This window comes from Pelobates fuscus, chromosome 2 (assembly GCF_036172605.1).
Source record: "Pelobates fuscus isolate aPelFus1 chromosome 2, aPelFus1.pri, whole genome shotgun sequence".
In the NCBI taxonomy this organism is placed as follows: Eukaryota; Metazoa; Chordata; class Amphibia; order Anura; family Pelobatidae; genus Pelobates; species Pelobates fuscus.
In genome coordinates this window covers 81,816,563-81,839,095 of record NC_086318.1, presented here as the reverse complement: position 1 = coordinate 81,839,095, position 22,533 = coordinate 81,816,563, and the positions used below count along the sequence as shown (strand labels likewise).

General features: G+C 40.8%; 1 protein-coding gene across 1 annotated transcript; it reads left to right on the top strand.

Moving 5' to 3' along the window:
* The first annotated feature begins 12,810 nt into the window (after positions 1 to 12,810).
* Positions 12,811 to 13,593, top strand: LOC134586167 (olfactory receptor 10V1-like). The gene has a single exon (XM_063441670.1). The coding sequence runs from the start codon at positions 12,811 to 12,813 to the stop codon at positions 13,591 to 13,593; it is 783 nt and encodes a 260-aa protein (XP_063297740.1).
* The last annotated feature ends 8,940 nt before the right edge of the window (positions 13,594 to 22,533 follow it).

Below are 22,533 nucleotides of genomic sequence, written 5' to 3'. Positions count from 1 at the left end.
GCTTCGTCCGCTCTAAAACAAGACTGCCATCTAGAGAAAGAGATCGAAGGAGGGCGCGTTGTCTCTGTTTTTATTGTGGTGAAGAAGGGCACTTTATCTCTCACTGCCCTATTCGCCCAACTCGGCCTGAACCTCTTCAAGTGGGTACAATTCAGCTGCACCCTGTTATTCCGGCAACACGGCCTAAAAAATGTCAAAGGTGCTGTCGGATATTTCCACGTTCCGTGATGCAGAAGAGTACCCAGACTACGATGGCTGCTGATGCCAGTGGATCTCAAGACCACAAGAAATCACCACTTCCAGAAAACTCACCTATGGGAAGTAGTTCAGATAATATGGTTCGTGGGACTAAGTTTATTTCCGCCTGCACCAGGTCTCTGAATGGCCCAGACCTTTCTCCACCAGTACCCGACACTGATACCCCAAAGTATCGGGGGACTGAGGGACTCCGCTCTGGATACTTTGATTACAAGGACTTCCTCAGTGATACGGAGTCCGAAGACGAGGAATACAGTTCCCAAAAGAAACCTGTTCACGCCCAGAGTGCGTTCTTAAGGGGAGGGTACTGTCAGGATTCACACCGAGACCTCCAGACTGCCAGACGGGGTCGCCCCTTTATTGCCCGAAGAGGGATTTGAACCTGTATACTTGGCAGTTCTGAACCTGCTCTTTAACCTCTGAGCCATTTCAGGACTTGGGATAATTCCTGTTTTATCTTGTATTGCCTGCAGCACTAAGGGGCTGGACTTCACCTGGCTCAGACCTGTCGATCACTCTCCAGCTGAACCTGATATACTAATCATCAAGGTATAAGACACTGCTCCTCCCTAAGGGCAGTGTCAGTTCAATGACTCTGGTTAGAGAGTTGCTACTCCACGTGCTAAGTATTCTCCTGACCTTGGATTGTGACTCGTATCTCCTGAATTCTGGCATCCTTTGACCTTGGCTTGTTACTCGTATCCCCTGATTTCCGGCACCCTCTGACCATTGGCTTACCTACGACTATTCTCCTGGAATTCCTTGTCTGTACTGCGACTACAAGCATTCACCTGCACAGCCCCCGTGCACAGATTCACAGGCCAGGTGAGTTCTACCTTGACCACCTCGGCCTGTGTCTAATTGCAAGGGTGAGCTTTTATCTCTGCATGTTGGACTCCCAGCAAGGTAAGCCTGACAGATTCCGAAGGGACTGACAGTGGGCGATACATTCGACTAAAAAGGCCTGATGAGGGGGACTACTTAACACACCACTCCTATCTGGTGGCACATTAGATTACACGTGCAGTGCCCCAAATTTGAAGTAGGAGGACCAACCAAGCATCTTTTCCATCTCCCGCTTCCTAAAATCCATGCCATATACACGTCCCCTGATAGGGGACATAACAGGGATTAAACTGATAAGAATAGTACTACTTAACACACCTTATAATAACGCAGAGAGAGGCAATGCAGAGAGAGGAGTCTGAAGAAGAGGAGTCAGAGGAGGAAGGTGGCTTTGAGGAGGTGGAAGACCAAACACAGCAGGCGTCCCAAGGGGCTTGTTGTCACCTTTCGGGGACCCTTGGTGTTGTACGTGGCTGGGTGGAGGAAGAGACCTTCAATGACATCAGTGAGGACAAGGAACGGGACATGGCTAGCTTGGTATCCAACCTTGTGCAAATGGGGAGTTTGCAGTTGTGCAAATGGACTGTTTGCGGTTGTTTGCGGTGCGTTAAACGGGGAGTTTGGTCTGTCACTGTGAAGTGGGCGTAACCCTTACACTACCTGATCGATACAACATCATACCTGATGTTTTAAAGCACGTTATTCCAAACAATTTAGGAATGTTAGGTGATTTATGCCCTTATGGATTAAAACCAGACTCTGCATCAACGATGTAATTTTCCATGGGAGTTTTGCCATGGATCCCCCTCCGGAATGCCACAGTCCAGGTGTTAGTCCCCTTGATACAACTTTTCCATCACTATTGTGGCCAGAAAGACTCCCTGTGGGTTTTAAAATTCGCCTGCCCATAGAAGTCTATGGCGGTTCTCCCGGTTCGCCCGTTCGGCAACATTTGCGGAAGTTCGCGTTCGCTGCTCGCGAACTGAAAATTTTATGTTCGAGACATCACTACATATGACACTTTAAAGGTTAGTATATAATCCACACTGTAATACTTTAGTGTATAATAACGATATTTAGATGTATATTAAAAAAGGAGAAGTTATTCAAAAATTTGTAGAAACTCTAAAAATGATTTAAGTGCATAGATGTATTATTTTTATATGCTTTGTACATCTTGATCAAGATGCATATATGCAAATATGCATATTTGGTAAATTTTAGCCAGACAATTATGTTATAAGAGAGATGGGCATATACCAAAGTATAATAAAGAAGTATTGGTATAGATTAATATGTTATGCTGAGATGAATGAATATTGATTTTAATTTGTTTGTTGACTGTATGCACGCCCGGGCGCAACACTCTGCTTAGTATTTGTACACTTAGTTACCAGGGAGACTGTAATGATATCGGGTAACCCTGGCAACGGCCGGTGACGTCAGCACGCCACTTCCGGGTTGCGGCGTGTTCGCACATGCGCAGAGATGATGGAGAGACGCCGAGAAAGTAGCGATACAGGTGGTGAGTGATTTTATGATTGAATAATTAGTTTGTTTAGATATAAAAGTGCACTATATAACTGCATTTGTTAGAAAGTGTATTTTTGCTGAACTGATCCTGATGAAAGCCAAGGACGATGGCTGAAACGTTGATTATGACTAAGATTATGTTTTAACAAGAAATGGAATAAAGAAAGACAACTTTTACAAAAGAGAGACCGTGAGTGCAAGCCTTTGTTTTCACTATTTTTTTTCTATCATTACAATTATATATATATATATTTAATCAATATCAGTCTACGTGTATTTTGATAATATATATATATATTAATATTAAAATACACTTAGACCGTGTATGTGTATGTATTTGTATGTATGTGTGTGTATATATATATATATATATATATATATATATAATTAATTTGTATTTTTATTTTTATTTTTTTTCAATTTGACAATTTTTATTTCATCAAGGAACATAACGGAGTTACAGAAAGGAAAAAGGGAGGGTAAGCAGTTGAGGTACATAGATCTCAGACATATACTTTAAAGAACACAACTGGTCATTTAGCCTTTTGGATTCCCTCAACTACCCTTGCGACCTTGGTCCGTGATCCGTGTCAGGTTTTTTTTCCCTCATAACCGTGGGTTTGGTTCAGGGTTGGTGGATAGGGAGCTTGGGGGAGGTTATGGAGGGGGGAAGGTAAGGGAGGAGGAGACAGGGGAACAGGTTGCGGGAGGAAATAGGGGGAAATAGGCTACGATTGCCCCATGTCTCCCAGTTTCTCCGTTGTGCTGGTCAAGCGGTACGTGGCTTCCGCATCTGCTCCCCTGGATAACTATTTACAATGTGGGTGTATGTTGCGCTGCACCTCTCTTTTTTTTTTTTGTGTGTGTTTTAGCTGGTTTTACCTCAACGTCTACCTTCGTGCCTTGGTGTTAGGATTTGTGGCCTCCCTGCGTCTGAGCAGTTAGGTACTTGGCTTGCTACTATCCGTCCTCCGTGTATGTTTTTTACTTTTTTTTTTTTTTTTCTTCTGTTACTTCTGTTACCCACCCCCTCCTTCCTTAGGTATGCCTCCCATATGTTTCTGACCTCCACTATGTGGTTTGCTGGGTGTGTCAGCTGACTAGTCTTCGTTTTGTATGTTAAGTTTAGGGAAATCTGTTGGATAAGGTTGGATCTCTCCGGCGGCTGTGTCTGTTTCCAACCTCTGGCTATCAATATATGATATATTAGGCCGGCATGTGCTTTTGGATAGGAGTCAATTGATATGAAAAGCAGGCCGGTTTCTGTCCTCAGATTGGTTCCTATGTCCAGTGCCCCTTGTATCACCCCCTCAACTATCTTCCAGTATCCCCTGATGGCCGAGCAGATGGCTGATGGTCCACCAGATATGGAGCATTGTGCAGTTCTATAGTATGTTCTCACCTCCGGTAGGCCTAGCCCTCCCTGCTCTAGAGGTTTGGTGAGTATGCTTGTGGCTACCCTGACTTTCTTATGCGCCCACACAAAGCTAGTGAGGGTTCTTTGTAGTTGTCTCAAGTACGTGTTGGGTATTGGGATCTGTAATGTTCTAGTTAGGTACTGGAATTTTGGTAGCAGCATCATTTTCACTGCCGCCAGTCTTCCCACCCAGAACATAAACTTGCTATCCCAGTTCTTCAAGGTATCGCTAAATTCGTCTAGTAACCTCCCGTAGTTTAGATGTAAGAGTCCCCCAGGGTCTTTTGGGATTTTCAGTCCCAGGAAAGTGAGGTGGTCATCCCTCCAGTCCAGCAGGAATTAGAGTTTTAATTGTTCTATGGTATCGTGTGGTATCCCAATCCCCATCGCTTGCGTTTTTGTAACGTTAAGTCTATAGTACGATTGCTCTCCATATAGTTCTATTTCCCTCAGCAGGTTCGGGAGTGACAGGTGTGGTTGTGTAAGTGTTAGAAGGATATCGTCCGCGAGTAGGTTTGCTTTGTATTCCCTCTCCCCTATCTCCAAGCCGTGCATTGCGGGGTTTTCTCAAATTTTGATCACCAACGGCTCTAGTGCCATCACGTAGAGCAGTGGGGACAGAGGGCATCCCTGCTGCGTGCCGTTTCTAAGATGGAATGGCTCTGACAGGAACCCCGCATTCAATACTCTTGCCGCGGGCTCGCTGTATAGGGCTCTCACGGCTGACACAAAGCCATAAGGGATGTCAAACCTACCCAACACCTCTTTTAAAAAAAACCAGTGTAAGCGATCAAATGCTTTTTTGGCGTCGAGGGAGACCAGTAGTCCTCCCCGCCGCCATTTTTTTTTAGGTAGTGGAGGATGTTAATAACTTTTCTGGTGTTATCCGTCCCCTGTCTTCCCTTTATGAAACCCACCTGGTCGTCATGTATTATGTGTGGAAAGATTGCACCCAGTCTATAAGCATATAATTTGGCATAAAGTTTTGCATCCGTGTTGAGAAGGGAGATGGGTCAAAAGTTCTGTGGGATCGTCGGGGTTTTGGGAGCGTAACGATGTGAGCGGCTAGTGTTTCTTTAGGAAGCTCCCCCTTTTGGGTTGCCTCTGTGAATTGTCTGGCTAAGTATGGTGCAAGTGTTGTATTGAATTTCTTTTAATACTGATTATCGAACCCATCTGAACTGTTATTGGTTTTGTAAGGTCTAGCTGTTGTTGTGACGTGATCTTAGGTAATCTCACTCCATCCAAGTAATCTCAAATGCTGGTGTCCGTCGGATGCCTGACTTGTGTGTCTCGTTGAATGTTATATAGTGTTGAGTAATATGTTGCGAACACATCACTTATGCCTTTTGGGGTACGTATTCTTGTTCCCACCTGGTCTGTGACATAGGATATTTTTTGGTTTGCCTGTCTGTTTTTTATTCTTTGTGCTAATAATTTGCTTGCCTTATTCCCTTGTACGTAGTGGGTTAGCTTGAGCTTCTGCATGTGGGTGCTGAGTGTTTCTAGTGCTTGTTGGTGCATGAGTCTTGTGATCTGAGTTATGTTAGTTTATGTCTCTGGGGTTGGGGTGTGTTGATTGAGTCTGTTTAGCTCGTATAGTTCTACCTGCCATGCCTTGAGTTGTGCCTGGTTTGTCTTTTTCACATAGGCTGCCCTTCTGACCAGTAGGCCTCTTGCCACTGTTTTGTGAGCGAGCCATAGAGTTGTGTCTGAGACGTCCCCCGTGTCATTAAGTTTGAAGTATGTTTGAAGGACGTCTGTCAGAGTCTTAGCATATCCCCTGACCCTCAACCACGGGCTATCTTCCACGGGCTGCGGTGTTTAACCCCTTAAGGACCAAACTTCTGGAATAAAAGGGAATCATGACATGTCACACATGTCATGTGTCCTTAAGGGGTTAAAGTCATAGATATTTTTTAATTCTATTGTTACCGGTGCGTGGTCTGACCATGTGATTTGCAGTACATTGCTGTGTATGATTTGGTCTAATGCCGTACCTGCTAGGAGGAATCCATCTATTTTAGAGTAGGAGTTGTGGACCGCTGAATAGTGTGTGTAAGCCCTTTCCATAGGGTGCGTGACTCTCCGGGCGTCATAAAAATGATGGTCATGGAGGAGTTTCGTTATGGCTCTGCATTGTCTCTTCAGGGGGCGGTGATGTTTGCTATGTGAATATAGGGTGGTGTCTGTCTGCGGGTCGAATATGTGATTGAAGTCCCCTCCTATGATTGTGATACCTTTCTGGATTGTGGCCGTCTTGAGTAAAAAATTTTGCAAAAAATTCCTTTGATTGGTATTTGGGGAGTACATATTCACAATGGTATATAGCATATTGTTAAACATTCCTACGAGTATGATGTATCTACCAGTTGGATCCGTGTCTAAAGTCTGCAGCGTGAATGAGACCATTTTGCTAATGAGGATGGAGACACCTCTGGCTTTAGTGGGGGCCGTGGCATGAAACTGGTGTGGGAAGTCTTTAGTTAATATTGCCGGGTGGTCATTGTGTCTAAAATGGGTTTCCTGGAGGCATAGTATGTCTACTCCCAGAGTCCTAACCTCTCTGGTGAGAAGGTGTAGTTTTACCGGGGCGTTGAGGCCCCTAACATTAAAGGTGCATAGCTTCACGGTGGTCTGTGAGGTTGGTGTCTCTCGTACCTGTGAAGTCGGTCAATGTGTGTGGGGATCACTGCCCTCCCCAGCTCTGTTGAGCGGAACAGTGCATCCCTCTGTATTTTTGCTGGTGTGCCTATGGGGCCTGCGGAACAAACATGTATATGGTTGTTGTTAAGTGGTTCCAATATCTCTGTGGTGGCTGGAGTCAGGTCACCCACTAACCCTATCCCATCCTCGTGAATACAGTACTCAACAAGTGGTAGACATGCAATACACGAATCAACATATAACAAAACAGCAACATAAACGAAAGTATTTACAAGAGTATTCCTAAGAATTATTTGTGCCATTAATTTGGCGTGGCACTGCGTTAGGGGTAGAGGCTGAAGGCCTCACGTCCTGTGGGAGCTTTCTCCCTCTACAGCTATTACTTGTGTGTTCGTTGGGGTGTCCCATCTGGTAATCATAGCCCTATGAGTCTTGCTACTGTGTTTTCTGTACTTATACAATCTTGGAGTTATCAGTTTGCATTTAATTTTTTTTGTTTTTGTTTTTTTTGCTATGCAGGGTTTTGATGTAAGGTAGGTGTGTGGCTGCCCCTCCGGCAAGCTATCTATGTTTGGGCGGGTGTGCATGGCTTAAAGTGTTAACCCCTTTATATTTGGTGGCGACTGTTAGGTCAGGGGCTGTGTTATGCTCATACTCATGTAGTAATTTGTGATCCCCTGCCTGCCCTTGTGCCCCATCGTGAGCACTACTGTCACCCAGTGTAGTTGGTGCATCATTTTACATTACCCTGCCCCGGCTGATAGTCCTTCAGCCTGTGTTGCCTCAGGGCCCTCACACTCACAGTCCCTTTTATCTATCTCCGCTTCGCCTTCTTCCATTCCGGTGAGGCTCTGGTGCTGCTCCTCTCCTGCTCAGCCGTCGATGCGGGTGCGATGTTCCAGTCTCGTAGGATGCGGTGGCCTTCCTCTGGGGATCCAATGGTGATAGTCTTCCCTTCCCGCATCATCAGGAGCTTGGTGGGGTATCCCGATCTGTATGGGAGGTGGTTGTCTCTGAGCTGAGTGGTTATGTCTCTGAAGTCGCGCCGTCTCTTTAACCCCTTAAGGACCAAGATTCTGGAATAAAAGGGAATCATGACATGTCACACATGTCATGTGTCCTTAAGGGGTTAAGGTGTATGAGGAGATGTCTGAGTAGATGGTCCCTCTGTATGCTGCAGGCATTTCTTTCCGTTTTCTGTTTGCAGTCAGGATTACGTCTTTAGTGTGGAAGTAATGCATTCTTAGCAGGGTATCTCTCGGCATGTCTGGGGGTAGGAATTTTGGTTTGGCAGTTCTATGGATCCTGTCCAGCAGGAACAGGTCCTGCGGCAAATCCGGAGCGAGTGCTTTTAGTAGGCCCGTGACATGAGCGCTAAGTTCTTCATTTTTAACCGTCTCGGGTATCCCCCTTATGCGGAGGTTGTTGCGGCGTGCCCGGTCCTCCATATCTGCTATTTTAAGGTCCTGGTCATTTAGTCGTGCGACCAGGCCTTCCAGTGTGTCTGCTAGTGAGTTGTGGGCCTCCGCCATTTCCGTGAGTTGTTCTTCCGTCCGCGATGTGCGTTGGCCTATGTCTTGCAATTCTTTTCTCAAGTCTTTCATGGCCATGTCCATTTTTCCCACAATTTTGTTGGACATTTCGTCCAAAATTTTTCTGAGGGCGCTATGTGTCAGTGGTTTGTCATACTCCCCTTGGTGGGTATCCGCGCCGTGCTCTTCACCTGCACCATCTTGGGCCTGCTCAGGCTGTTGTGAAGTCTCCCTGCTCGTTTGCCTTTGGGTTGGGACATTGTGGCTCTGGACTGGTCCAGATTGCTCCGTTTTGGGCTTAAATTACTCCTTTATAGCCGTTGCGGCACGGAGCTCTATCTACATGCGGCTGCTCTGGTCCGCGTCCAGGACACGCCCCTATATAATTTTATTTTAAACTCTTTTAAACTTTATTTTAACTTTTTACAGGCAGCAGGGGGACTACCTCCAAGGACCTCGCGATCACATGGCCCAGGAGGGTCACAACGGCACCCGGGGGACTCCCTGGGATGCCAGGTGAGTCCCCCCACCGCGATCGCCAGCGAGCGGGTAAGTACATAGGATGGCGGGGACGTGTTATGCCGCCCACCGGTGTTTAGAGCCAGGTCCCCAAGGACGGCATAGCACGCCCGCCGTCCTTAAGGGGTTAAATATATATATAAAGAAATAGCTGAACTGGAAAACTTTTGTTTTGCAGGCCTTGAAATTCACTTTGAATTCTCACTTTAATAAACTCTGTGTGACTGGGTTCAACCCCGCTTTTACCAGTCAGTGCTAAACCTCCAAATTGATTATGTATGTGTATTCTCTCTGTTGGTTACGGGGCAACGGCCGATTGTCATTTTCCCTATGATGATGAACATAGGACTGGACTGGCATACCTAATACCATTGCTACTTTAAAAGCTTTGTGACAGAAACGTTAGTAAGCTGCAGGTCTACACTTATGTCACTTTCCAGACTGGTAAATATCACAGATCCTTTAAAAGAAATACAAGTATAAATACGGATCTTGTTTACATTGGTTTTTGCATGTATGAAAAAATTAAACCGATTGTTTGTTTAAATGTAAAAATAAGAGAAAATAGTTACCTGCGCACTACCCCAAATCCCTATGCATATTTATACCATTTGTCTAAATGTGCATGCGCAACTTTGACATTCTAAGGTCTTCTATGATTTCAATTACAGGAACATACTGTTCACAGAAAAAAAAGGTAGTAGAACACCCTTGGATACCAAAACACAAATATGCTTATCTAAATCAAATGAACACAATTTACCTCAACATAGTAGCAAATGATTTGTCTGTGTTAATGAATTTGTAAGTAATTTGTGGTATAGGCAATTGCTAGCAATTTAAATGGAAACTCTACTACTTTGGCAACCAAAATATTAAGTGTATTCAACAATTGTCACAAGAATTAAATCGATTTATTTCATATGGGCTAAACTCAATTTAATCACCATAGATTTACCAAAGGGAAATGTCCTGCTGGGATTTGGCAACATACTTATACCTTCCTTCACCGATACAGAATAGGAAACACACACAAGAGATTATCTGCATAGCCACAGCGTAAACCATGGTAACATTAGAACTTTGCTAATTCTTTATTGGAACATCTCTTCTGCACAGTAAGTTACTTAAATGAGTTATCAGGCATAGGGCTGGATTCTCATAACAGAGAAAAGATTTACTCTGTTTATTGAATAGCAATTCCACCCCCAATGTCTATGGAAAAATTACTATTCAGTAAGTAGAGTAAACCCTTATTCTACTATAAGAATACAGCCCATTGTCCTTGTTGAAAAAAACATCAGCATTAAGCATGATGGTGCCAATATAAAGTGTCTGCAAATTTACTTTGTCTGGGGGGGAAACAACATTCTGGAGCAAAAGTTATTAAATTCTATTTTAAAATGCCCCTGTTTGTTTACAGTTATTTATGGAAATAAATAGAATCTCTCACATTATTAGTTATGATTTGCAATTCTGCAATTCTTACAAACAGAACATTTTAAGATAAGTGCTGTTTTGCCCTCTGTAAATAAGCTACATCTTATACAGCTCGTGGTGGCTGGTTCGGTGTCTCACGGTAACGTAGTGAGAGACACTAATATTTTTTGCAATCTGGAAATGAGACTGTATTCCAGATGTATTTCAATATCTAGAAGAAAGTGAATGATCACCCACATCAAATATTTCATTTAAAGGTACACGGTCTCTAGACCACATGCCGGCCAAGCAAGATATAGAAATATGAATGTGGAGGACTCTGTTTTCCCCAGAAATTCTCCCTTTACTGGCAACACAAACGTTATTTGTTGACACCATCCTGTTTTTCTTATTATAAAACTTGATAAACACAGGATGCTGTAAACAAATTGCTTAGCATTTGTGCTGCCAAAATAGCCAAACTCAAAACCGAATGTACTTGGAGAATTTTTCCATCTCTAATTCGGGTAGTGTGGACTAAGTTTTAAAATTCACTTTGGATTCCCAGAAATGCTCATGTTTAGTGAGTAAGTTCACATGCTATCTAACGAGGCACAATGTATAAAAGATCTCCAATGGCCAGATCTCAGCTCAGACACAGAGCCGTCTTTACTTGCTGTGTAAGTTTGTGTATATCGTGCTGTTTTGTTGTTGTTTTTTTCTCCAATTGTACAGCGCTGCAGAATATGTTGGCGAAAACAAGAAAAAAAATTGTTGATAGAAGTTTGATGTGATTTTTATGATACAGTATAGTCCCCCTTTAAATATAAGTGAGCCTTAAATGACTTGAAACTGATGAAAACAAATGTATACTTCTTGTGTGTTCGTTCTTTGATAGAAACTGAAAAGCCACAAATTAATAAACAGAAAACATATATTGACTATAAAGGAAGATATAACACTCACCTACTGTGTTCATTCTATTTTCTTCTGTCAATGTGTTGTTACATTTTTACATTTATTTCAAACAGGAGGCTCATATAATGTTATTTAAATGTAAGTACTGATATAACAAGACAAAGCAATGATGTCATAATGTAACATTCAACAAAAGTTGCTTATTTCTGTATGTGGACAATTCCTCCTATTTCTTTGCTGATCCCTTAGTGATAGATACCTGTGTTATATTGTGTCTATTTTTCCTGATAATAAACTGTTGTGATTTGTTTCATAGCAGTTGTCTCATTGGTTTGTGCTATCAGTTTAATTGATCCATTCATCTCTTTATTTATGAAAACATTTTCAAAGGGTACACTGGTGGAACATTTGTGAGAAGCACCACCACCAGCTGAGTATAAATGGTCCCTTCGTTGACAAAATACAATGGGCTCATTTACAACCTTGTCAATACTTTTAGCCAGTTGGATGCCAATAACATCTGCATGCAGTTTCTAAAAAATATATATATATATATATATATATATTAAAAAGGGGTTTGCACTGCAGGTAATGTCATTGTTCTCTATGCCTGGTTCTGTAAAAACTTGTCCTGATGAAAGTCCCCTTGGTGGCACTGAAACGTCGACCATTATTTTTATGATGAATCAATAAAATGGCTGATGTAAAGTTGTTATGGTTAGTAGCAGCCGGTAACAAGTAGCACCAGAATTGGAAACTAGTCGGAAGCCAGTCTCTAAGTAGCAGTTACCATAGAGAATAAAGTTGATAAACAGTCGCTACTCACAACCATTAGCGTCAGAAATTACAACAATGGCTGGTCACTGAAAAGTAGAGACAAAGTTGTAATAAAGTCTATTGGGCCCATCATATGAGATACATGTATTGTAAGATCAAAACATCTATTTGAAATAAAATCAGATGGATTGATAACCAACCTGTTTAACCCCTTAAGGACCGCACTTCTGGAAAAAAAAGGGAATCATGACATGTCACACATGTCTTTAAGGGGTTAATATTTTTTACACATTTCTAAACCAGCTATATTTATAAACATTCAGTGTTTTTTTTTACCTTCATGAAAATAATTAATATTTATTATAATAACTATCCACATAATATCTGTTATGTTATGTTATTTCCTCCACGTTGGCATCAAATAATTTAAAAAAAAAATTTCAAAAATTTTGCAACGCCAAGATAAAACAAACAAACAGTAATTTGAAAACTGAGTAATCAAATTCAGGTTAATGTACTATATTTTACATTTATCGCTTTCACAGTTTAGTGAATTTCAATTCACCACCTTCCCTGTTAAGTAAAGAAACCCCTCCACTCATCAATACATATTTTTTTGTTTAAAAAACCTGGTCAAACACACCCCTTATAGACTAAACCGGAGACCTTTATTCCAGGTCTCAGGAATAATAGCCTACTTTATCGATTGATAAACTGACTAATTTTTTATCGCAGGTGGATTCTAGGAAGCCAATAGGCATGCAAAACAAAACACATTCAGCTGAATTTATTTTCCAAGCGTTTTTAAACACCAGATTTTTATCATTGCTTTTCATCGTTTTCCTGCTAATTTATTTGCTAATACTTCTGGGGAATGCTTTACTGATTCTGGTAATACAAGTTGACTCACGTTTACATACACCCATGTACTTTTTCATCAGTTTCCTGTCTGTTTTGGATATCTGTTACACTTCCACTGTGGTACCCCAGACTCTTGTCAATCTAATGAATACTCGACATTCTATCTCCTTTCCACGGTGCATAGCTCAAATGTTCTGCATTGTCGCCTTTGGAGCTGCTCAGATAATCCTGATCACCGTAATGGCTTATGATCGCTATGTTGCCATAAATAACCCTCTCCGTTACAAAGCTGTGATGAGTTGGGCGATCTGTAAGATGTTCCTTGCTATTACATTAATAGTTAGTTGCGCCATGGCCCTTTTAATGGTATTGTCTGTATTTACGCTCCCGTTTTGTGATGAATTAGAAATCGATCACTTCTTCTGCGAGGTTGGACAGGTGTTACGTTTGACTTGTCCTAGTACACAGGTCCATGAGCTGGTAGAGATTGTAATCTTTGCCATTGTGCTTGGATTCTTCAGCACCAACTTTCTACTCGTCATTACGTCCTATGTATACATAATCTCTGCTATACTGAAAATAAGCACAAGTGTGGGTCGTCACAAAGCCTTCTCCACTTGCTCATCCCATATCAACGTTGTAACAATTGAATATGCCTGTCTAGGATTTCTTTATTTGCGCCCTAAGACAGCCTACTCAATAGATAAAGACAGAGTTTTTGTAGTGATTTTTACATTTGGAACACCTATATTAAATCCTCTCATCTACAGTGTGCGGAATGCGGCGGTAAAGACCGGATTTAAGAAACTAATTGAAAGTAAGATAAATTATCACATGACTAGTTAACATATACTATGACATAGTTAGTAATGCAAAATATGTAAACAAGTCCCCTTACCAGGTATGTGTTTTTCTATGCAATATGTTGCCTGCCATTTGTTTCACTCAGGCGTAATAATTTCAACCCTCATGCCCCAAATCTTCCATTGGCCCAAAAGGAATTGTGGCTTAAAATAAATGACACACACTGAACTAGAAATTCGGTTTGGTTATTCTTGAGATCTGAGTAGATTGCCAGTATTGCACAGCCACTGTTTAGAGCACAGTGAACTTTCATTTGCAACAATGATAGGATAGAGACTGTGTTACCAGTAAGGTTTTACCTCTCGATTCACCATTGATATTACCCCTCTGTGCAGGGCCAAAATAAGAGCCCAGTGGGCCTGGTGCTGACAATTATGATGGGCCTAATTATAGAATCGTATCGACAGGAAACACTTAAACACTCATACCTCCCAAGCGTCATGTATATGGCGGAGGTGGTGATGGAGGGAAACTCGCAGGAAATAGATTTAAGAAAACACAAACTATGCTAATCTCTCACTTTCATTTTTCAAGTAAATCAATACCTCCTAACAGCAGTGTCTGGTGAAGCAGGATTTCGGTAGGCGGCGTAAAAGGGTGGGCCACTGACGCAAATCATCTAACCAGTACTGCCCAAAGGGGCAATCATGCCCAAACAAATCTGCCCGCCAATCATGCAGGCTGGCCAACTAAGGGCATACTGTGCAGACAGCACCCTGAGCTTGGCATAAATTCATCTAATATTGTGCTCGCTCCACGCTTTCTAAGGACTGTCCCCTAGCACTCACTTATCTACTCCTCTCCTTCCTTCCTTCTTACTAGCAGGCAGAAGCCCCTGTACAGTCTGGGACAGAGAAAATGTGTATGTAGTGAGTGTAGAAGAACGGTAACATGTCACAGAGTTAGAGAGACTGAAGCAGCAAAGTCAGCTTTACATTAAAGGGACACTATAGTCACCTGAACAACTTTAGCTTAATGAAGCAGTTTTGGTGTATAGAACATGCTCCTGCAGCCTCACTGCTCAATCCTCTGCCATTTAGGAGTTAAATCCCTTTGTTTATGAACCCTAGTCACACCTCCCTGCATGTGACTTGCACAGCCTTCCATAAACACTTCCTGTAAAGAGAGCCCTATTTAGGCTTCCTAAATTGCAAGTTCTGTTTAATTAAGATTTTCTTATACCCTGCTATGTTAATAGATTGCTAGACCCTGCAAGAGCCTCCTGTATGTGATTAAAGTTCAATTTAGAGATTGAGATACAATTATTTAAGGTAAATTACATCTGTTTGAAAGTCAAACCAGTTTTGTTTTTTTCCTTGCAGGCTCTGTCAATCATAGCCAGGGGAGGTGTGGCTAGGGCTGCATAAACAGAAACAAAGTGAATTAACTCCTAAATGACAGTGAATTCAGCAGTGAAATTAAAGGGGAATGATCTATAAACTAAAACTGCTTTATTTAGCTAAAGTAATTTAGGTGACTATAGTGTTCCTTTAACTAATTTCATTGTCAGCCAGTCCACTCAAGTTTTGTTTCCCACACTCTGTCATTTGTGTTCCTGACCCTAAAGTGTTTCTTTAAGATTTATTTTATCCAGAATTCTCTCATATATTTGTATTTATTTGCAGCGATCATTTAGTACTATAAGTTCCACCTTGCACTTCACATCCAAATATAAAACAGAACAGAAATAAGATTTCTATGAATGTGCTACCTTACTTTATGATGTGTGTAGACATCTTGTTAAGGAAGTCTTTCCATCCTATATTTTCACTTTAAATTGTGTTGTTTTCTAAATTCAAATGAAATTGGGTGTATAATGAGTGTTATGTAAAATGTAATTATTTTATGCTACATCTACAGTTATGCTCAAAAGTTTGCATACCCTGGCAAAAATTCTGAAATTTTGGCATTGATTTTGAAAATCTGACTGATCATGCAAAAAAAAAAAAAATTATTTTATTTAAGGATTGCGATCATATGAAGCAATTTATTATCACATAGTTTTTTGGCTCCTTTTTAAATCATAATAATGATAGAAATCACCCAAGTTGCTATGATCAAAAATGTACATACCCTCGAATGTTTGGCCTTGTGATAGACACACAAGGTGACACACACAGGTTAAAATGGGAATTAAAAGTTAATTTCCCACACCTGTGGCTTTTAAAATTGCAATTAGTGTCTGTGTATAAATAGTCAATGAGTTTGTTAGCTCTCACCTAGATGCACTGAGCAGGCGATGAGGAGCAGAAAAGAACTGTCAAAAGACCTGCGTAACAAGGTAATGGAACTGTATAAAGATCAAAAAGGATATCAAAAGATATCCTAACCTTGAAAATGCCTGTCAGTACTGTTCAACCACTTATTAAGTGGAAAATGTGTGGACCTCGATACCAAGCCAAGGTCAGGAAGACCAAGAAAGATTTCAGCCACAACTGCCAGAAGAATTGTTTGGGATACAAAAAAAAACCCCACAGGTAACCTCAGGAGTAATACAGGCTGCTATGGAAAATGATGGTGTTGTTGTTTCAAGGAGCACAATATTACTTTATTTTACCAGGAAAGATACATTGAGATTTCTCTCATTTTCAAGTATGTCCTGGGTCCAAAAATCATTGCATTGATACAATAGGGTACAATAAAATACAAAAACAATATTAATACACAATAAATACAAAATTTAACAAAGAACAGGTAGGAAATATATAATCAACAATAACAGGTGCATTCTGTTTTGAGGTATGTAGAGAAGGATCTCTTAAAGGACTTTAGGCTTAGGGAAGATTTTAAATTGTGCGGGAGGTCGTTCCACAATTGCGGCGCTCTGTAGGAGAAGGAGGATCGGGCTTCTTTCTTTTTGTATTGAGGTAGACTAAGTAAAGTGTTGGTACTAGGTTATAGGAAGTGGGAACAGCTGGGGAAAGCATTTTGTTCAGGTAGGGTGGGCTGAGTTTATTAATGTGTGATTGCAGTGCAGTTGCATATACTACATCCCCATAATCAATGATTGGCATCAGCATTTGCTGTACAATCTTTTCCTTTACTGTAGGGCTTAGGCAGGATTTGTTTCTGTACAGGGCACCTAGTTTTGGATAAAGTTTAGATGCAAGCTTTTCAATGTGCAGGCCAAAAGATAGATTGGGGTCTAACATCATACCCAAGTATTTGTTAGAGTGGACTGCGGTCAGTGTGCCATTTGAATTTGTTTTAAAGGATAGGTGGGAATTGTGTAATTTAGGTACTGTTCCAAAGATCATTGTGACAGTTTCGTCAGTGTTCAGGAAGAGTTTGTTTTTTGCGATCCACTTTTCTACCTCTGTAAACTGGTCTTGGAACACAGCCTCAAGCTGCCGTAGATTGGATTTGCTTGCATAGATTACCGTGTCGTCTGCATACATGTGTACATTTGAGGATTTGCAGACTTTAGGCAGATCATTTATAAATAATGTAAATAGTAGGGGGCCGAGAATAGAACCTTGGGGAACACCACACGTGACTGGGAGAGGGTGGGAGTCGTTGTCAGAAATGGACACATACTGTGAGCTGTCCGATACATACGATCGAAACCAGGTTAGCGAATGATCACCAATACCTGAGTTTTTGAGTTTGTGGAGTAGAATGTCGTGGTCTACTGTGTCAAAGGCCTTAGCAAAATCAAGGAAAATAGCTCCAGTTAGGTCTCCTTGTTCCATGTCAGTTTGGATGTCATTGCAAACTTTTAAGAGGGCAGTTGTAGTGGAGTGATTCTGGCGAAAGCCCGATTGATCAGGGGGTCAGATAGTTAGATTGTTGGTAGTACTTAAATAGTTGCTTATGGACACATTTTTCTAAGATTTATGACAATACCGGGAGCGATGATGTTGTGCGATAGTTAGAAACCAAAGTAGTGTCACCACTTTTACAAATAGGCACTAATACTTGGACTTTCCAGCATGACAATGGCCCTAACCACAAGGCCAAGTTGACTCTCCAGTGGTCACAGCAGAAAAAGGTGAAGGTTCTGGATTGGCCATCACAGTCTCCTGACTTTATTATCATCGGGCCACTCTGGGGAGATCTCAAACGTGCGGTTCAAAAGACTTTGCATGACCTGGAGGCAGTTTGCCAAGACGAATGGGCAGCTATACCACCTGCAAAAATTAGGGGCTCATAGACAACTATTACAAAAGACTGCACACTGTCATTGATGCTAAAGGGGGCAATACACAGTATTAAGAACTACGGGTATGCAGACTTTTGAACAGGGGTCATTTCATTTTTTTTCTTGGATGCCATATTTTGTTTTATGATTGTGCCATTCTGTTATAACCTACAGTTGAATATGAATCCCATAAGAAATAAAAGAAATGTGTTTTGCCTGCCGACTCGTGTTTTCGTTAAAATGGCACATATATTACCAATTCTCCAAGGGTATGCAAATTTCTGAGCACAACTGTATATTTTGGATTTTTATTGGCTTTGTACAAAAGGATTATCCATTTCTTCATGACCTTCTGAAAATCCCAAAGCTGCATTTAGAATTATACTGTATATCTATGACAAGGCATTTATGTATTTCCATTACCATGTGTAATTCATGTAAATATGCCATTTTATTTTTAATTTTCAGAAATAGCGGTTATCCATGTCAAAATCTATACTGAAACATGTTTCGTTTCTTTTCTTATCACTATAAGTCCCAAGAAAAGTATAATAGGCGCAATAGTATAACAAGTGAACGGTCAATATACAAACCACAAAGAAATGGAAGTGTCCATTTCAACGGCACATGCTTTCAAGGTATGTCTGCCACCTAGTGACAAGACACAGCACTGCAATGCAGGCACAATTACATCAGTTCGAACATCTACTGTGGTCTTGCTTTAACCCCTTAAGGACCAAACTTCTGTAATAAAAGGGAATCATGACATGTCACACATGTCATGTGTCCTTAAGGGGGTTAATAAGGTAAAAAGAAAAATAGAGCCTAAAGAGACTAAGTACTGGTAGATCGTGTAGAAATGGGGGATAACCCCTAAATAGTTAATTGGAAAAATGAAAGGAAAAAAAACTACCAGTAGGTGACTCCTAATGAGATAGTATTACAGTCTAGATGATTATTGTCACAGTAGGAGAGAAATAAATAAAACATAACTTTTAATGGGTATTGTCTAAAATGAATGATAACACAAGAAGAAGGGGTTAAAAACAAAGACCGTAATTTCCAGTCCTATATACAATGTCTACTCTTGCTGAACCAGCACTAAAAAAAAAACTCTTGCCTAGCTGCTAAACTAGCAGTGGTTGCCTTCTCAGTAAGCTGGACTCTCCTGCAGAAAGAGTCCAACAAAATCCATAAAGCTGCCACTAATAGGCAGGATATATTACATGTGTAAAACCTAGTACCCCCAAGTTACAAGGACCAAGGTAAATGATTAACAAAAAAGAGATAGTGACAGGAAGGAGTGTAGCACGTTCCTATAGCTAAATGCAGCGGTTTGATCTAACGTGCCTTTGTGGGCACCCCTTATTAAATGCCTGCTCTGTCACTAATCCCCCCACTAGATAGCAAGATCATGAATGAAAAAAAATTCATATAAATAATGGACTAAATAATTCATTCACAGGATGCCCGTTTTCAGTGAGATAGCTGACAGAGTATCTATCGGCAGTGCTGATCAAGTACATGAGTATTGCCGACTGGGTGTCCTGAGCCTCTAAGAGTCTTTCTCATGCTGGTTCAGCAAGAGTAGACATTGTATATAGGACTGGAAATTACAGTCTTTGTTTTTAACCCCTTCTTATTGTGTTATTCATTTTAGACAATACCCATTAAAAGTTATGTTTAATTTATTTCTCTCCTACTGTGACAATAATCATCTAGACTGTACTACTATCTCATTAGGAGACACCTACTGGTAGTTTTTTTTTTTTTCCCTTTCTTTTTCCAATCTTGCTTTTATAACGCTTAAAAAGTGGTGTGCTGCATGACTATGACATAATTTTGATGGTTGTTCTTACTGTTTTTTTTTTTTTTAAATTCTTTATTTTTGTTGTGCATTTAGGGTACATGCATGTACACGTGTGCTTAGGGAAGGATTTACACTGGTGTCAGCGTGGGATGAACGCGTGTGTGGGTGAGCAGTTACTGGCGAAAAGCTTGGGTGGTATGAACCTGCTTGTCATTGTCCCGCGTCTCCCGTGTGGTAAGACAAGAATGGGTACCTGTTGTAAGCTAAATGTAATGTAAAAGGCTATATATGACGTCACCTGGTGGTCGCTGCAGGGTACCATTACCTCTGTTGCCTTTTTTGGCTGGGTTGCCTTTTTTGGCTGGGTTGCCGTGTCTGGTGGGTAAACTGAGGGTATTCAATTAGGAACAGGCTCTGGTAGGGTCAGCTGCACCTATATGTTGGGTCGTCACCTTATTGTCTGTGGGCTCGTTGCTGCCAGTAGTGTGGCGTGCGTTTGTGTCATCTGTAAGTCGAACATGTAGGCTATAGGAAGACATTGAAAAGTGGAAACATAAACGAGAATACAGTAAGATGATCAAGCAATAAAACTAACCCCTCAGGTGATAGTATGTGCCACATAGTAGCCTTTAAGGTCGCGCCTTACGGTGTGCTAAGGCTCTAGTCGGAAACTAGGTTTAACTATACATTAAGTGAGTATGCTAGGAACTGTGGACTTGTATAAGATCGACCTGGGCATACATATAAACTAGTGTCTTTTACAAAAGCCACACTGGTGGTGAATAGGGGTGTACATGGACATGCTCGTTTAGCAGACTTAAGTTCATACATAGGGCCATTGGCTCGTTTAGGTCAGTTCTTACTGTTTTTACCTTAAAATTTTTATTTTTTATAATTAAAGAAAATAAAGGGCATTAATATGAATTTGATCCTTTTTGATGCTTAAACATCATCCATTGACCATTTATCTAATATATAAAGTAACAAATCCCCATAACCAAAAACACCCACACATTACAGGATTTGTTTTCCGAATTCTGGTCATTTAATTACATGCAGGGAAATCTAGGCTCCCTTTAGGCAATTATTACATTAACTAGTAAAACAAGCAGGCAGACGCACCACCCAGGCACTCCTTACTACCACCTTCTAGTCTAGTCTGTGGGATAAACCACCATGCTCTCCCCCACTGGTGGGGGATGAAGGGTTAAATATTACTACAATGAGAAACTGTGATTGCTCATTCACTCTTACCTTCACTTTTTTTTACCACCCTTTCCACCCCAATCTTATAGGCACCTAAAGGGAAACTATAGTTCCAGAAAAACAATTGTTTGCACTATAGCTCCCTATAGTGCCGAAGAGGTTAAAAACACCTGTCACTTACCAAAGTTCACCCTCAGGGCTGTCTTTCGGATCCACCTTCGCACCTCTTCTGCCAGTGTCAGCCATTGGGGGAGACCTAATGTGCATGCGCAGCAATCGTCACACTGGCATTAGGATGCCCTGATTGTGGGTGTGGAGGGGACCACGGCAAGGGGCCCCTTCTGCTCCTTAAATGTAGGAAGAGATGAGTATCATTGGTCCACACCCAATTCCCTTTTCCATTAAATGAGTGAGTTGTTAAGCATATTGACATTGGTGAACCTGGAAAATATGAGGATTCCATATATTGCCTAGCACACCTACATACACAGGGGTGGGGGCGTCCTTCAAATAATTAATAAATCCTTCATTTCAGGCAAGGGGAAAACAAAGCTGAGAATTGTTTAACAGCTAGAGAGGGGGGAGCATGCTAAAGTTTTGCATTATGACTTTCTACCACCTTAAGGGCTGTAATGGTTTAAATTCAGTCCTTAAAATGTGGTTTTGAACCCCTTGAATACTAAAAAAATAAAAAGACATGTATATCTGTTTTTGTAATGTTAGTTTTGCAAAAATAAATTTATTTCATAAAGACTCACTTACCTACATGTATACTCCAAGAATGATTACCAGAGGAACTAACGTGGGTAAGTTAGCAATCTATTCCATGCATTTCAAGTCTGCAAGCAAGTTGAAAATTACTGCCCCTCTCCCTCATCATAAATGAAGCTTTAAACTTCATAACATTCCTGCAGTTAGTGAGGGAGGTGTTGAAGGTCCCTTGTTTTTAATACTATTTCATATCCAAAGCGTAATACCGTAAGCAAAAATACAGTCTATAGCTCTTTCTATAAAGGATGAATACATTGAAAACAATTGTGGAAATAATTTTTATGTTTATCAGAACAGCAATCTATACACATAATTCTTGTTTCAACATACATTTACGTGATATTTATGCTTCCCATGTTTCAAATAAGAGATATGCTAATATTTATTTTTTTGCAATATATGTCTAGCAAGGCTTTAAATAAATGTGATATTTATAAGCTGTTGGTGAAGTTAAAATGAAAAAGGTAGGTGTGCCTTTGTTTAAATAAGACTGGGAACCACTGCCATAGAGTATGGAGGATTAGATGTTGAGGGGGAAAAAAATAAATAAATCACAAAACAGATTGCTAAATAATAGATTACTGAGCAAAAATACGAAAGGAACAATGTTTAGAAAATACTCTACGGTGAGGTCATTTTTTTCCCCATTAATGACAAAAACAATCTATTGAGCAATGAACAAACAAACAAAAAAAAGATCATTTGAGTTTAAAAAATAAAAATCCGTCAAAGTTCATTCTGAACAAATCCCAATAGATTTGCAATGTGCACTACCAACTTGCTCCTCTCTCACCAGTCCACATGGGTTGAACGGAATGATTAAGATATACCATATGTCCACATTACAAATAAATTGTGAAAGAGGAAAAAATAGGGCATATATACTTAATATTCTAGTAATTGCCTCTTTGGATGATTTATTACACAGGACGGCGTAGTTTCCAGGTGGGGATAACTGACTGATTGTTAAAAGTCAAGCCTAACAATACATAAT